The 15,637-nt window shown below is 40.6% G+C and overlaps 2 protein-coding genes across 3 annotated transcripts; both read left to right on the top strand.

The window, feature by feature from the left end:
- The first annotated feature begins 4,438 nt into the window (after positions 1–4,438).
- Positions 4,439–4,969, top strand: LOC306987130 (small nuclear ribonucleoprotein Sm D1-like). Its single transcript, XM_079591177.1, has 2 exons — positions 4,439–4,663; positions 4,775–4,969. The coding sequence occupies exons 1-2, from the start codon at positions 4,486–4,488 to the stop codon at positions 4,849–4,851; spliced, it is 255 nt and encodes an 84-aa protein (XP_079447303.1). The 5' UTR covers positions 4,439–4,485; the 3' UTR covers positions 4,852–4,969.
- Positions 4,970–5,433: 464 nt separating this feature from the next.
- On the top strand, positions 5,434–9,672 carry LOC306987125 (gamma-glutamylcyclotransferase-like). Of its 2 annotated transcripts, XR_013795096.1 has the most exons (5): positions 5,434–5,907; positions 6,665–6,810; positions 7,273–7,405; positions 7,654–7,935; positions 9,556–9,672. XR_013795096.1 is itself a non-coding variant. In XM_079591172.1 (4 exons), the coding sequence occupies exons 1-4, from the start codon at positions 5,797–5,799 to the stop codon at positions 7,777–7,779; spliced, it is 516 nt and encodes a 171-aa protein (XP_079447298.1). In that variant the 5' UTR covers positions 5,434–5,796; the 3' UTR covers positions 7,780–9,373. The 2 variants fall into 2 exon arrangements, 1 of the variants encoding a protein (XP_079447298.1); XM_079591172.1 differs by lacking the exon at positions 9,556–9,672 and having other exon boundaries at positions 7,654–9,373.
- Positions 9,673–15,637: the final 5,965 nt, after the last annotated feature.

The raw sequence follows: 15,637 nt of genomic DNA, 5'->3' as shown, positions 1-15,637 counted from the left end.
TTTTTCTCACTTCGGTGGAGGATTTTCACTCAAAGTCCACCGCCAGCATGAAACTCGTCAGGTAATAAACCTCTATAGGTCTCATATAATCAATATGCACAAAGTATCTGCAGCGACATGCAATCTAATTTAATGGATGGCGTCAGATTTGATGTAGCTGTCGGTTAGCTGTTAGCTTCGACAGGCGGGAATGAATGAATGTGTTTGTTTGTTTGAATTTCTGTGTCATTACTGGCGTGTTTTAAACGCAGCTGTGTGTTTAACTTACAGTTCGTGGGTTTATCCTTGGATTTATGAAATTATGAATGTGGGACATTAGTTTTGTCACAGTGTCTGGTTTGAGTTCCCTGGGTCACCACTAGATGTCCTCCTTCCCCACGGTGTTTGTCACATTCTGAACTACATTCCCCACGATCCTTGTTCTTCATTGCACTCAGCTGTCCCTTGTCACTAATCATTGCACTCAGCCAATTCCCCATTAGCATTGTCATTTCCCTGTGTATATAACCCTGTCTGTTTTAGTATGTGTCACGGAGTCCTTGTTATATATCACACCACTTCTGAGTTCTGCTTTGTTGCCCGTTTTGTATTGTTTTATGTTTTTGGATTGCTTCTCTGGTTTTGACCCCTGCCTGGACTGTTTACGAGTACGGATAACCCAATAAATACTGCAAATGGATCTAACCCCTGCTTCCCGTGTGTGGTTCGTGACAGAAGGACTCCGTCATGAATAGATCCAGCGGTAAGGGTTTTCGTGGCTCTTCCCCAGCCATCAAGAGGGGAGGTTCGAAGGAGGTTCCACCGCGGATGAACATTTTTCAATGTTTTGCGCTATGGGCCCATCAAACGGAGGAGATCATGGCGACCAAATCCCCTGAGCCTCCTTCAGTCAGACAGGAATCTTTTGAAGGAACCCGCCTGGCCAAGTTTTCTGGGACCCGTGGAGGCCGCAGGGGAGGAGGTACTAGAGGCGACTTCCAGCACCACTCTTCGCCTCAGTCTCTCTTCCACCCTGGGCCGGTGATGCTCAACCCAGAGCTCCCTTCACCGTTGTTCCTGTCCCGCCTGGAGCCTACTCCTCGCCATCGAACACGGAGGAGGAGGAAGACTTCCTGCCTCCTTAATGACCCGGAGACCGTCCCTGGGCAGATCGCTGTCGTCCCAGTGGCCGTGCCGGTGCAGCCCGCTGTCGTCCCGGAGGCCATCCCCTCCGAGCAGCCCGCTGTCGTCCCGGAGGCCGTCCCCTCCGAGCAGCCCGCTGTCGTCCCGGAGGCCGTCCCCTCCGAGCAGCCCGCCGTCGTCCCGGAGGCCGTCCCCTCCGAGCAGCCCACCATCAGTCCTGCCACGGCCAAGAGAGCGGTCTTCCTCTTTTATGCGGTGGCGGTACTGCATGCGTGGAGGAGGCACAGGATGTCTGCCGTTCCAGAGACTGTCCACGTCACGTCTGCCGTTCCAGAGACTGTCCTCGTCACGTCTGCCGTTCCAGAGACTGTCCACGTCACGTCTGCCGTTCCAGAGACTGTCCACGTCACGTCTGCCGTTCCAGAGACTGTCCACGTCACGTCTGCCGTTCCAGAGACTGTCCACGTCACGTCTGCCGTTCCAGAGACTGTCCACGTCACGTCTGCCGTTCCAGAGACTGTCCACGTCACGTCTGCCGATGCAGAGACCGTTCCTGTGCCAGACGCTGTTCCCGTAAGTCCTGCCATGGCCAAGAGGGCTGTTTTCATTTTTTATGCATTGGCAGTACTGCATGCATGGAGGGGACAAACGTCTGCCGAGCCTGGACTTCACGTCACGTCTGCCAAGCCTGAGCTTTACGTCAAGCCAGTTCCCGAGCCGGTGTCTGTTGCAGTTCCTGAGCCGGTGGCGTCTGTTGCAGTTCCTGAGCCGGTGGCGTCTGTTGCAGTTCCTGAGCCGGTGGCGTCTGTTGCAGTTCCTGAGCCGGTGGCGTCTGTTGCAGTTCCTGAGCCGGTGGCGTCTGTTGCAGTTCCTGAGCCGGTGGCGTCTGTTGCAGTTCCTGAGCCGGTGGCGTCTGTTGCAGTTCCTGAGCCGGTGGCGTCTGTTGCAGTTCCTGAGCCGGTGGCGTCTGTTGCAGTTCCTGAGCCGGTGGCGTCTGTGACTGTTCCTGAGCCAGGGTCTGTCTCTGTTCCGCCTTGGTCTTCACCGCCATGGCCGCCCGAGTGGTCGGCTTCACCCTGGTCGTCTCTGCCATGGCCGCCCGAGTGGTCGTCTTCGCCCTGGTCATCTCCGCCATGGCCGCCCGAAGGACCTGCCCCGTCCCGGCCGCCTGCACAGCCTGATCCGCCCTGGCCACCTGAGGGAGGATCTCCGGCGTGGACGCTTGAGTGGTCACCCGAGGGGTCTTCACCGCCCTGGCTGCCCGAGGGGTCTTCAGTTTCGCCCTGGCCACATGATGAACTGTCTGCTTCGCCCTGGCCGCCTGATGTACTGTCGTCTCCGCCCTGGCCTCCCGATGGACTGTCGGTTTCGCCCTGGCCGCCGGCTAAGTCGTCACCCCTTGTTCCTGTTCCTCTCCATGGACCTGGCCCCCCGTCCCGCCCCCTGATCCTCCACCATTTCACCTCCCGCCCGGACTTTTGTTTTGTCTGTTATGTCTTGGAGCGTCTGGTAGCCGCTCCGTAGGAGGAGGGTTATGTCACAGTGTCTGGTTTGAGTTCCCTGGGTCACCACTAGATGTCCTCCTTCCCCACGGTGTTTGTCACATTCTGAACTACATTCCCCACGATCCTTGTTCTTCATTGCACTCAGCTGTCCCTTGTCACTAATCATTGCACTCAGCCAATTCCCCATTAGCATTGTCATTTCCCTGTGTATATAACCCTGTCTGTTTTAGTATGTGTCACGGAGTCCTTGTTATATATCACACCACTTCTGAGTTCTGCTTTGTTGCCCGTTTTGTATTGTTTTATGTTTTTGGATTGCTTCTCTGGTTTTGACCCCTGCCTGGACTGTTTACGAGTACGGATAACCCAATAAATACTGCAAATGGATCTAACCCCTGCTTCCCGTGTGTGGTTCGTGACAAGTTTGTAGATGCTGGGCCTTAAATCTAACAAACGCAGCAACAAAAACAACCACTTTTAAATGCCAGTATCTTTTGATGTACGTTTTACTACAGATGTCCTATGTGTATATGACTTTCTTCTTTCAGCCGAACACCGTTATATGCAATAATATCCTGGCTCTTCCAAGCTTTATAATGGGAGTGAATAGAGCCTGAGTTTTTGAAGCTCCAAAAATCACATCCATCATAAAAGTAATCCACACGCCTCCAGTGGGTTAATACAGGCCTTCTGAAGCAAAGCCATTGCAAGACAAATATCCATATTTAAAACTTTATAAGCTATAATCACTGTCTGTACACACTTTCATAAGAGTCAAGTTATGCTGGAAGGGTGACCTCTGACCCCACGTACAATATATGCATACCGTAAAGGCCAGTTTATACTTCTGCGCACAGTAGGTACGGCGTAGCATACGCATAGACGTGTACCATACGGCGTACCCTGGCGCGTGCCTCCTCAAAGATGTAACTACATGTTGCGACGACGCGGACCGCAAGATCTGTTATTGGTCGGCTTGGTAGCATTGCGTTTCGTCCTACGCGTTTCCGGCGTGTTCTTCAGCACCGCCCGCCATTTTTAAATTCAGAAGTTTCACTAAAATTGACTTTTTCCAACTCGATAAGCTCCAGCTCCAACATGATCCGCTCTCTTTCAGTCGCCATTGCTTGTAGTAGCCAAATCAAAACGGCCACGAGGAATCTATACACAGTGGAACATTAAAACCCGCCCCGCCAACTAGCGTTTCGGCGATGTAACTTCAGAGCAACGCAGACATAAACGCAGAAGTATAATTGCTCACGACGGCGTAGCCTACGACGTACACCCGACGCAGAAGTATAAATCCGCCTTAAGCTCAGGTGAGAATTGATAAACACAGAAGCGCAGAAGATAAAGCCAGACAAAAAATCGGTCTCGAAGTCTAAAGCAAGAAATTTTTAAGAAAAATGTCAAAGGGTTTTGATATAAGAGAAGAGCAGCTACGTCATGTTGGGGTCAGAGGTCACCCTTCCACAGGTACTCGACTCTCTCATGAACACGTGTACGGCTGTTACATAAACCAGTGATTATAGGTTATAAAGTTTTAATTAAATATGGATATTGTTTTCTCACAAAACGCATCGCTTCACTTACTTCAGAAGGCCTTTATTAACCCACTGGAGTCTATGGATTACTTTTAAGATGGATGCGCTTTTTTGGAGCTTTAAAAACTATTCAATGCCATTATAAAGCTGGGGTATCTTTTAATACAACTCAGATTGTGTTCGTCTGAAAGAAGTCATATGCACCTAGGATGGCGTGAGGGTAAATAATGGGAGATTTTTGAGTGAACTACTCAAAGTTGAACTATGTCTTTACACTTTCTCTTTGAATCCTATGAACAGGTGTGGATGTCAGTATGAACACTCACCTCAAAGCTGTGAAGATGACCCTGAAAAACAGAGAACCCACTCAGCTGGAGTCCCTCAGTATCCGCGGCAACAACATCCGCTACTTCATCCTGCCCGACAGTCTTCCTCTGGACACGCTGCTGGTCGACATCGAGCCGAAAGTCAAGTCTAAGAAGAGAGAGGCTGGTGCGTTACGGAAAATATCATCTAATCTGACTTGACCTTGAAACTCTGGCATTGAGTGATTAATTGTCTATGAAAATGTATAATTGTTTTTTTTCCTTCCCGTTCTTGCAGTTGCTGGCCGCGGTCGAGGAAGAGGACGGGGTCGTGGCAGAGGAAGAGGACGCGGCCGCGGCGGCCCGAGGAGATGAACATCTCAAGCCACTGTACATTAGTGCGCTTTGTACAGCATTTTTTTGTTCTTTATTTGGAGAATATTTTGATTCTGACTTGTTTGCATTTTGTACATTAAATTCATTTCTTTTGAAAGCTGTTTTTGAGTCTTTTGTTTAAGTGCTGAACTGTTTGTGCTAATATGTGGCAGTGTCTTTTTCTACATTCTTATCAATAAAAACTGCTCAATTGAACTTGTCCAGTTGTGTACTGAAGAATGTTTAATTTATTTATAATATAATGGCCAGTGTTGGGGGTCGGATAATATTCTTTCAAAAAGTGAGTTTAAACATTACCTAAATTAAATTTCTAAGCAGTGTATTTGTTGAAATTGCTACTGAAAACCTTTGTTCACCATCACGTATCCTGGTTTATGGGAAATTGAAATACAAGGGTTACAGTTTTAATATGCTTTCTATAGCTAAGATATCTTTCTCATGTTCATATTTCTGGGAACTGTATAATTCAAAATATGTCTTAACATTTGTATAACATTCCTTTGGCTTAAAATGATGTACCCCAACATTTCCTAAACGTCGCTTTTACACCATACTAGTTTTAGTGCTTTTATTTTGAAAATTGTGGTCGTGACGCCGCAGGGGCCAGTTCTCCTGTTTAGCACATCGGGTTCATTTCAATGAGTCGATTCAAACCTTTTTGAATTTCATTGTTCAAAATGATAATTGTTTGCTAATTATCATTAATTGTATTTTTACCAAATACAGTGAACGAAATTGTTCGCACCTCTATAAGGAGTAACGTTATAATTTTCTCCTTGTAAAAGATGCCGAGTCATTCATTCTAAAGAATCGACTCACGAGAACGATTCTTTAACGAAGGTTGTGAAAGCCCTCAGGGTTTGTTTTTGAAGCGCTTGTTGTTTTTCTACCTTTAACATTTCTATAAGCACGGCGTTAGTGAATATGTCATCCAGGGGTTGTTTCATGTATTTTGGTTATGGCAGTAATTTACTGAAAGAGAGACTGCAACTGAAAAACCCATCAGCTGTGTTTCACTCCGTCGGCAGGATACAGGTAAACAAACACATTATTTGATGAATAATTACCATATTATTCTGTTAATGAAAATACATAAGCACCTAGTAAGACAAACTTATAGCCATAAAAGTCTAGTCGACCTTAAATTTACTATGGTACCAGGTTACTAATGGGTTAACTGCGATCAAATTGTGTAGAAACTGCATTTGCCACCACTGTCATAAAAATAACTAATTTAAAATAAAATAGAAAGGTTTTGTAAGAAACTTGCATTTTGAAACAATCGTTCCCATGGTTATTTACCATTATTAATATATATATATATATATATATATATATATATATATATATATATATATATATAATATATATAATATATATATATATATATATTGTTGTACAAAGACCACATTTTTACTGTGAAAATGTGATATAAATATGTCTAAATATTATTTGGAAATTATTTAGTTTCTATTTTTCTATCCGTCATAGCACTGTAGGCTACTGTTAGAGTTATTATTTATTTACTTATAGTTTTTATTGATTTAATGTATTTAGTAATATATATAATTATTTATTTTAAGTAGTCTTGTCTTTAAACAATATTAAACACTGTAAATAATGTATAAATAACACAAAAAGTTTCATCATAATACATCATCATGCACTGTGGTACTGTTTGAAGTACCTTGAAATACATTGTACACACAAAAATGGTACACAAATATGTGAATCATACAGTACTGTGTGGTACAGTATATATCAGTCTTGTAAGGCATGTACTGTGTCTCAGGACTACCGGCTGGATTTCGGTCTATGGGGCGACTGCACAAACTTCTCTTGGCACGGTGGAGTCGCATCGATACAGGAGAGTGAAGGAGACGAGGTGTGGGGGGTCGTGTGGAAGATACACGACCAAAACCTGCCCACTTTAGACCGGTGAGATCACATGGCATTGTGATGTCTCTCAAAAACACTCTTTCATCTTTAAAGATCATAACTTTCTGAATTTATGATCAGTATTGTATTGGATATTGCAAATTTTCCACAGAAAAAAACAAACTCAAATCAGTATTTCATGTCCAATTATTTATTTTGTAAGTAGCTGTGTATAATGCTGATTTACTGCACATTATCTCCCATATACATATAGTGGAAAATATAAATGTTTAGTACTTTTGCTAAGATAAAATAGTATACTGGTTAAAAAAACCCATGATCTGCTTCCATCGTCTGCTTATCCAGATCAACACATAGGCAGGTGCAGATATAGTAAACAATATATTGTGCATCCCTATTACACACTGTACAAAGCATCTATACTACATGTTGGATATGTTTTACACAGGAACTAAAATATCTGCATTTAGGCATGCATTACGAATCTTGCACATGTTTCAGACAGGAACAGGTTCATGAAGGAATGTACAGCCCATTAGAGGTCAAAGTAGAAACAAAAGATGGTCCGCTTCTCTGCCGGACGTACAAGATGAACAATTTCAGAGCCTGTCCACCTTCACCACAGTATAAAAAGGTACATTTTACTGCCATTAACTAAGGCATAAAGTTTAATGACACATCACGAAGTGAACAACCCACCCATCTGATCAAATATTAACAAATGTTTTAAAGTGTAACATAACTGGAGATTCAGATGTTCTCAATATAGTTGCCTTTTAATTGGTAACTGTCTAGTTGCACACTGTAACTATAATGATAAGTGTCAATGAAGAGTCACCTATTCATATATTGACTTTGTTTATCCCGTCATTCTTCATCTAGGTTGTGTGTTTAGGGGCTCAACAGAACGGCTTGCCTCAAAACTACATAGAGAAGCTTCTTTCACTGGAGACCAACAACTACAGCGGCACTTCCATACTGGACCAGATTACAGACATCGAGAAATGAACTGCAGGAAATTACATGTATTTTTACCTTACGTATGAAATTCATTAATAATAAATACACAGGTCTTAACCTTTGTGTTAGGTTGAAATCTATTGTAATATGGTTTGAACAGAAGATACACAGATTGTTATATTCTACATTATTATGTAAAATGAAGTAGCCGTTAGGGATGCAAACGATTAATCGATTATCGATTAATTGTCGATAATACATTAATCGATCAAACTTATCGATCATCGATTAAGCAGGTTCATGCGCGTGCGTGCTGCTCAACCGCGAAACACAAGCGAGCGCGCCAGAGTTATGTTTGGGACTGTTTTACACCTTCATCATGACTATAAGTTTGCGTGTGCATTCGCAGCCTTTTGTTTTGTGCAAATGTAAGTTGTAATAGTTTATTATGTGTACGTTTATTATGTGTATCTATATCTGATTTATCTCATAGCCTATATTGGATGCATTTGGTTAAGAATTGTTGAAGCGTGATCTTTAGCGCGCGCAGCTCAAACGGCAATGCACGACTAATAATGACTATTGGGACTGTCATATTACATAACATTATAAAGAGAACAATAGTGTAATAAAACATTGTGAAGTATTTGGGTTTAGTTGCCGTGTCGCGTTGTTCCAGGAAGAGCGCGTCCACAACATGAGTCATTCTGAATGGCACGTAACTCAAATTCACTTGTGCATTCGCGTCATTTTGTGCAGATATAATTTGTAATATTATGTTTATTTTGTATATATCTGACTAATCTCATATAGATTGCGCTTCTTTGAGTTAAATAACGCGCTAGCAAAGTGCTCAACGGTTATTCATTCAGCGCGCGCCGCTCAAGCAGCATTAATGCACGACTAATAATAACGATGATTAATTTGGGACTGTCATATTACATAACATCAGAACACTATTTTATTAAATCGTTGTGAATTCATTGGGTTTAGTTGCCGTTTTCAGTGCGTTTCAGTGCACGTCTAACGTAACACACTGCAAGCACGCATCTGAGGCGGCGTTGGTGACACGTTGTATTATTAGTCGTTATATTTGATTATTAAATAATTAATTTAATTATCATTCACATCGAAACATTTTACAATCCTACTAGCCCTTTATTTGGATTAAAAAACATTCTCATTCATTTGGTGAGTAACATAGCGTTTTGAGCAAACCTTGTCATGCTGTTGGCCATATGCACTGCAGCAGACGCATAATTGATCATTAATTTAAATTACGATCGATCATGGGAATTTGTGAAAATTGACATCCCTTCAGTTCTATATTTGAAGTTTCCAGGTCTAGTAATCTTACTGTTACCTTTCTCAGACCAAGCATCAATAAGTGCTGCTAATGTTTCAAGTTTTTCAAGTTTTACCAGATAGATTATTATGTAGACTTAATATAGTTTAGGCTAAGCCTACCCATATAGATTTTTATTTAACATTTATTTTATGTTGCTTAATGTTTGCAACAGGTGAGCCAGTGCACAATTATTTTTTATGTATTTTAATTTTCTGTGCATAATTTATTTTGTTAAACTACATAAATGCCATTCTGTACCGTATCCCAACTGTTACAATAAAACATCATTTGAGCAATATAACATGCATTTTCGTTCAGTATATAAGCAATATTTTGCTTTTTATGTTAAAGACACTATTGATACCGTGAGAAATGTACATTCTCAGGAAAATAGCCGCTTATCAGTTAATCGTTAATCGATCGATAAGGTCAATCAATTAATGATTAATGAATTAATCGATAATTTGCATCCCTAGTAGCCGTACAAATGTCAAAAGAAACAAAAAGGTTTCTTTGTTTAACTTTGGATGAAGGATTGTATAATTCTGTAAAGTTACATAAACACATCCGTGTGTGATGATCATTATGAGTTGAATGTGTCTGTAGTGGCTCTTTATTCACCATCAGCTGATCCAGAGAAACTCAGTAAAATGTATGACGTTACTGCATTATCCACTTTACAACAACTAAAATCTATATATCACTATTAGTGAGTTAATAACCCTGTGATACATGGTGTCAACTACAGTTGATAGATCTGTATAAGCCATTTTAAACATTCAGCATAGGACCTGTGACTCTTATCCATAATAATACTCTTGAGTCAGAGTTTTTTTTTTTATAACGAAAGTGTCAAGTGGTTATACATATTTATCTATATATTCTATTAAAAAGTACAAAAGCAAAATTATTTTAAAATAAACCAATTTGGTAAAACTAATTATTGCAAATTATTATATTCTTGAAATAAAAATTTTTTTGACCTATCAAAAATGCATTTATAGGTTGAAACTCAAACATGATCATCATTAAAGTCTGCTTAATATAACAAAATTATTAGCAAAAACCAGAGCAACACAACCTTCATCTGTCACTCCACAATCACTCAACCTGTAGAGAACAATGACACTCTTCAGTCTCTCAGTTCAGGATCTACAGTTCAGAGAAACAGGAGCTTCTCAATCAGAAAGATTGACTTAATCCACGACATGATTAACAGGTCCAGTCTAGAAACCCACTTCTACATGGTGCTTGAGGAGGTTCATTTCAATATCATTACAATTTTAGAATATTTTAATTTGTTTCCACCGACTGCGCTGATCAAAAGCATGATGGGAAACGACTTGCTGACGACACAGCTTAATGCTCATTGGTTTAAACAACCGTGCTGTATTGTTCTCTTTTAAAATGTTTGATTTTAAAACTCTGATATCATGTTTTATGTGTATAAATTATGTGTGAAATTATGTGTGAATAATCCCAAACTCTCTGACAGTGCGATCTCTAAAAATAGAGATAAGAAAAAAATATTGATAAACACGTATTTGGAATGGGATTAAATAACAAGTGCTTTGGGTGTCTTGTTCATTATATTTATTTTCATATAAAAGCAACAGAATTTAAATTACATCCAGTTTATTAGCAACACTGTGCACAAGCATGAATCCCGGGATATCCATCTTTGATCTCACAGAGAAGAGAAAACTGTCCGGCTTGGGCTTGCCTGCACTTTTTTTACTCCTCCCCTAACTTCAGCCCCTCGACTACATTTCAGGCGAGGCAAGGCGCATCTACAAACAAGCCTACTGATCCGAAGCGTGATTCAAAACACCCATGTCACGTGACTACGGCTTAATGAAGCTTCGGAGTGTTTCACAAGTGTTTCGATAGGTGGCATGGTCCGTCGAATCAGCGTTTGATTAACAGAGTCGGGAACAGACCACACAATCACACATCTGCATAAAAGTAAAGTGAATTCAAAGCATCTTGACCTCGTGGGTTTTTGTGAGAGGAGTTTGAGATAGATAGATAGATAGATAGATAGATAGATAGATAGATAGATAGATAGATAGATAGATAGATAGATAGATAGATAGATAGATAGATAGATAGATAGATAGATTATAGGCATTAAACATAACGGGGAACTGCTAAACATGGGACAAGACGGGAACACAGACATGAATCATGATAGAAATTAAGAGACTCACCTGTGTTGTGTTATGTGATATTTTTTGTACCAGGTATTTGTCTTTCATTTTAACACTCAATACTTGTGGATAAAACTCTACAGATGATCCTACATCCATGTCAGAACTGATACAACTATAAACTATTTGAGAATATTTTATTGTGAGTATCAGTGAGTGTGAGACTCTCAGAGAGATGATTTACCTCAGTTTCTCCAGTTTACAGTGAGGATCCTCCAGTCCAGCAGAGAGCAGATTCACTCCTGATGTTCCTAGTTTATTTCCAGTCAGATCCAGATCTCTCAGGTGTGAGGGGTTTGATCTCAGAGCTGAAGCCAGAGCAGCACAACCTTCATCTGTGACGCCACAATATCTCAACCTGTAGAGAACAATGACACTCTTCAGTCTCTCAGTTCAGGATCTAAAGTTAAGATAAGCAGGATGGAGCACCACAAAATCCTCAACATATCTGAATATGAATAACATTCCAAAAAAATTGTATTCCACTGTAATAGTCTGAAAAAGACAACATATGTTGCGCATTTGTGATCTGCTCTCCTGAATTACTTTAAGATATATGACATAAATAATTCACTAGAATGCACTAAGAATCTCTCGTGTTTCTCCCCAAATCCTTGTGTCTCTTTCCAGGTTTGTTTTCACACGTTAAGCAGGTAATTGCAATATTCGTGTCAAATGACAGAAACCACTTTGTATTACTCATTGTTACTGTCATGAGCATTATTTAGTTTTCATTGTGGTTTGTTTATTTTTTTATTTTTTTTATTTTTTTTTTATTTTTTTTGGTTTGGTTCGCCTGTGTTCCCGATCCCATCCTGGTTGACTTTTATGGTTAACGATTATGCCTTTGTTTGTTTCCATAGTTGCCCATCAGTTTCAGCTGTGTCTAGTTTGGCTTTCTTTGTTCTAACCCTGTATTTGGGTCAATGACTAACCAGTTAGTAGGCTAGTACATTTTTTTAGTTTATGAAAATACACTTTGAAGTAGGACCTATACTCACAACCGGCGCAACGTTATAGAATCTCTCTGAACAGATTCACGCCCACACTTTTAGGGGAAAACAAACCGCCATACATTATCAGATCGAGAAAGTGGACTAACCACATGCCAAAGAGTTGTTGTGTGGTTGGGTGCACCAGTAATGTTTGTAAAAATATGTCTGAACTAGCCCAGGCTACCTGTCATCATCATCCATATCTTGCTGTCATCGAAATATCATGAATTACGGATGATGCTATCGAAAGCTAAGTCAGGCTAGTTGTATGGCTGGGCAGAAAAGTGCACTCAGTACTCTAAATATAAAGACATCATATATACATTTAAAGATGTTTACTTAAAAAAATTAAGTAAAATCATTCACTGGGTTACCTGGTGACTCGATGAGGTATGAGTAAATGTCCGGGTAAAAGACACCTCTGGCAACTGGGTGGGGTTGTTACACCAATTTGACGCTGGGAGGATGAAGGGACACGTTTTTAAATTGACCAAATTAAGTTTGTGGATGTATCTTTCATGCTCTATGACAGGCAGGGTGGACATATAATTACTTGACATGTTTAATCTTAGTAATTTTTTAAGTTATTCACGCTTGCCGGCTGTGTACGGATGTTGTTTTGTGCCGCTATATTGTGTTGAAGTCTGGGAAGTCTAGTTTATTTTCCCCTAAAAAGGGGTGATGACGAAATTGACAAGTTCCCGGATGTGCCGGTATAACCTATACTCTCTGTAACCTTTTTTTTATTTGCATTTTGCTTAGGTAAGATAAGGTAAGAAGGTACATTATCAAATCTCTGAATATAACCGCAATTGTTCAGCCTTAGTTTGAGTATAGCTAGTACAAAGAACAGAAAACTCACAATAGAACAAACATATAATTAAATAAAAATAAATACAAAAATAAATAAAATGAAAAATAAATCAAAAGTAATTTAAACGCATCCAAAAGATAAATCAATATAAGGGCTTTCTGATTTGTAACTAATTTTAAAGATTTGCAAAAGAGTGTAACCTCATTCCTCCACTGATTAAGTTGGGTTTAGATTTAAACCATCTGCATTTATGAATGAAAAACTTTCCAAAACATAACAAGAAATTAATAACAAAATCACACTCTTTGTTTTCCAGACAAACACCAAACCTAATTAACTTTACCGTGAAGGGGTGGGAGTTCAACCCCCCTAGACCTTGTAGGAAACTCAGAAGCGAAGACCAGGAGACATGGTTGTATCTTCAGCAGGACTCTTTATTGAGAACACGAGCTGTCGGTAACAGCAGTTGTAGCACCCTCACCCCCTGATTAGGGGAGATATATGTATTAATTCACAGGACACGGAGCTGCTGCTGCTTTAACCATCAGTGTATTGTTTGAGCAGCGCACGCGCCCTCCTCAACCAGGCGAACACTCCCCAAGGGAAGAGCAATCAACTAATCAATCAATTGACCAGGGAACATCAATCGTCAAAGAAATAAACTGTACAATACATTTAAGAAAGAAATAAACACTGTGAAATACATTTAAGAAATACATTCTCTTGTCACATCTTACATATCACATATTTATTTAATATTATTTATCTATTTTTGGAACAGTCATCAAGTCTAACTAAGGCAGTTTACATTGTAGTTTATATACCTTTCAAGGGGGAGGGATTTACAAAGAGATGGAGACACTCTAAACAAAGCATGTAAATGAAGTACACGAGTCAGATCATTACCGGAATTTCCCTGATCTCATCAGCATAACAGTGTCATTTGTTGTGGCAAAAACAATATTTAACAAACACAGCATTCCCAGGCAAAAGAGACCATTCTAGCCACAGAGGCCAGCTGCAGGCTGGGATGAAACCCCAGCCTTCACAGACCAGTTTGCAGGCAGAAGTGAGACACAGATAGGTGCTTTACTGGTAGTTTTATTATTGTTCTCATCAAAGCATTCTCTAAACACCCACCCCAGAGGGCAGGAACTGAGAACCCCCATGGTTGCCTCAACCCCTCCCTTGCCTGGGGTCTCATCACCTCTGTCTCAGTGTCACACACACAGCTGTATCAACGTTGCAACATAAAGCTCAACATACAGAACACATGGCATTAATTTGTTATCATTGAGAAAACAAAATAAGAAATAAAAGATTAAAATTGCTACTACACATTCAAATGCATAGATGCTAATCCAATATATATTTCATATATATATTTTTCCTACTATGGAAGTCAATGGGAACCAAAAACTGTGAGTCTGATTCCACCATTGATTTGATAACCTGTGATTCATCGTTGCCAGACCATATGGCAGCAGTGATCCGGGGGCGACATACTTTCCCCCTTTGGTCCAGCAGCTGGATGAATCCACGGTGGCTCCTTTGTCTAACCATGTCTATGCTTCATATAGAGGAACGTCTTTGTACAGATCAATGTTTGATTCAGGAGGCAGAATTGTCTTCTGTGCTGTAGTACATGAACACACTTGTACAGTTGCACAAGGAACACGCCTGTTTAGCCGCTACATCAGCAAGAGCATTACCTTTAGCTTCCGTAGTATTAGTTGTGAGATGTGCTTTCACTTTGATCACCGCTAATTTCTTTGGAAGTTTCATGGCAAACATTAGATCTTTCACTAATCCAGCATGCTTAATGGGGGACCCAGCAGAAGTCAGAAACTGTCTGCTTTGCCAAATGACACCCAAAATCATGAATTACCCCAAAAGCATACCTGAACTCTGTGTAGATATTTGCAACCGATCCTGAAATAAGCGTCCATGCTCTAGTTAAGGCTATAGTTCTGCAGCTTGAAAAAAGCTGAAAACTTATCTGGAAGACGACCTGAACCTGCCACTTCAGAGGTGGACGTTACTGCATAACCTGATAACTCCGCAAATAACTGCAATTGCAGATTTCGAACAGAGATGGCGGCAAAGATGAAAAACTACGGACTGCAGCTTTAAGTAGTTTTGTCTTTAAAACAAATGGCTCTTTAAAACATACTGTAAATAACAAAAAGTGTCATTATAATACATCATTATGCACTGTGGTACTGAACCACCTTGAAATACACTGTAGTTGTACACACAAAAATATTAATCATATAGTAGGGCCTACTGTCCCTGTGGTATATATCATTGTCTTATAATGCATGTACTGTATCCCAGGATTACCGGCTATGGGGCAACTGCACGGACTGCTCTTGGCACGGTGGAGTCGCATTGATGAGTGAAGGAGACGAGGTGTGGTTAGACTGGTGAGATCACCTGGCATTGTGATGTTACCATTTTTTCATCTTATAATTATGACCAGTATTGTATTGGATATTGTACCTTTTCCACAGAAAATAAACAAACTCAAATCAGTATT

The sequence above is a fragment of the Phoxinus phoxinus genome (assembly GCF_949152265.1).
Source record: "Phoxinus phoxinus genome assembly, chromosome: 19".
In the NCBI taxonomy this organism is placed as follows: domain Eukaryota; kingdom Metazoa; phylum Chordata; class Actinopteri; order Cypriniformes; family Leuciscidae; genus Phoxinus; species Phoxinus phoxinus.
This window is presented reverse-complemented; position numbering and strand designations above follow the sequence as displayed.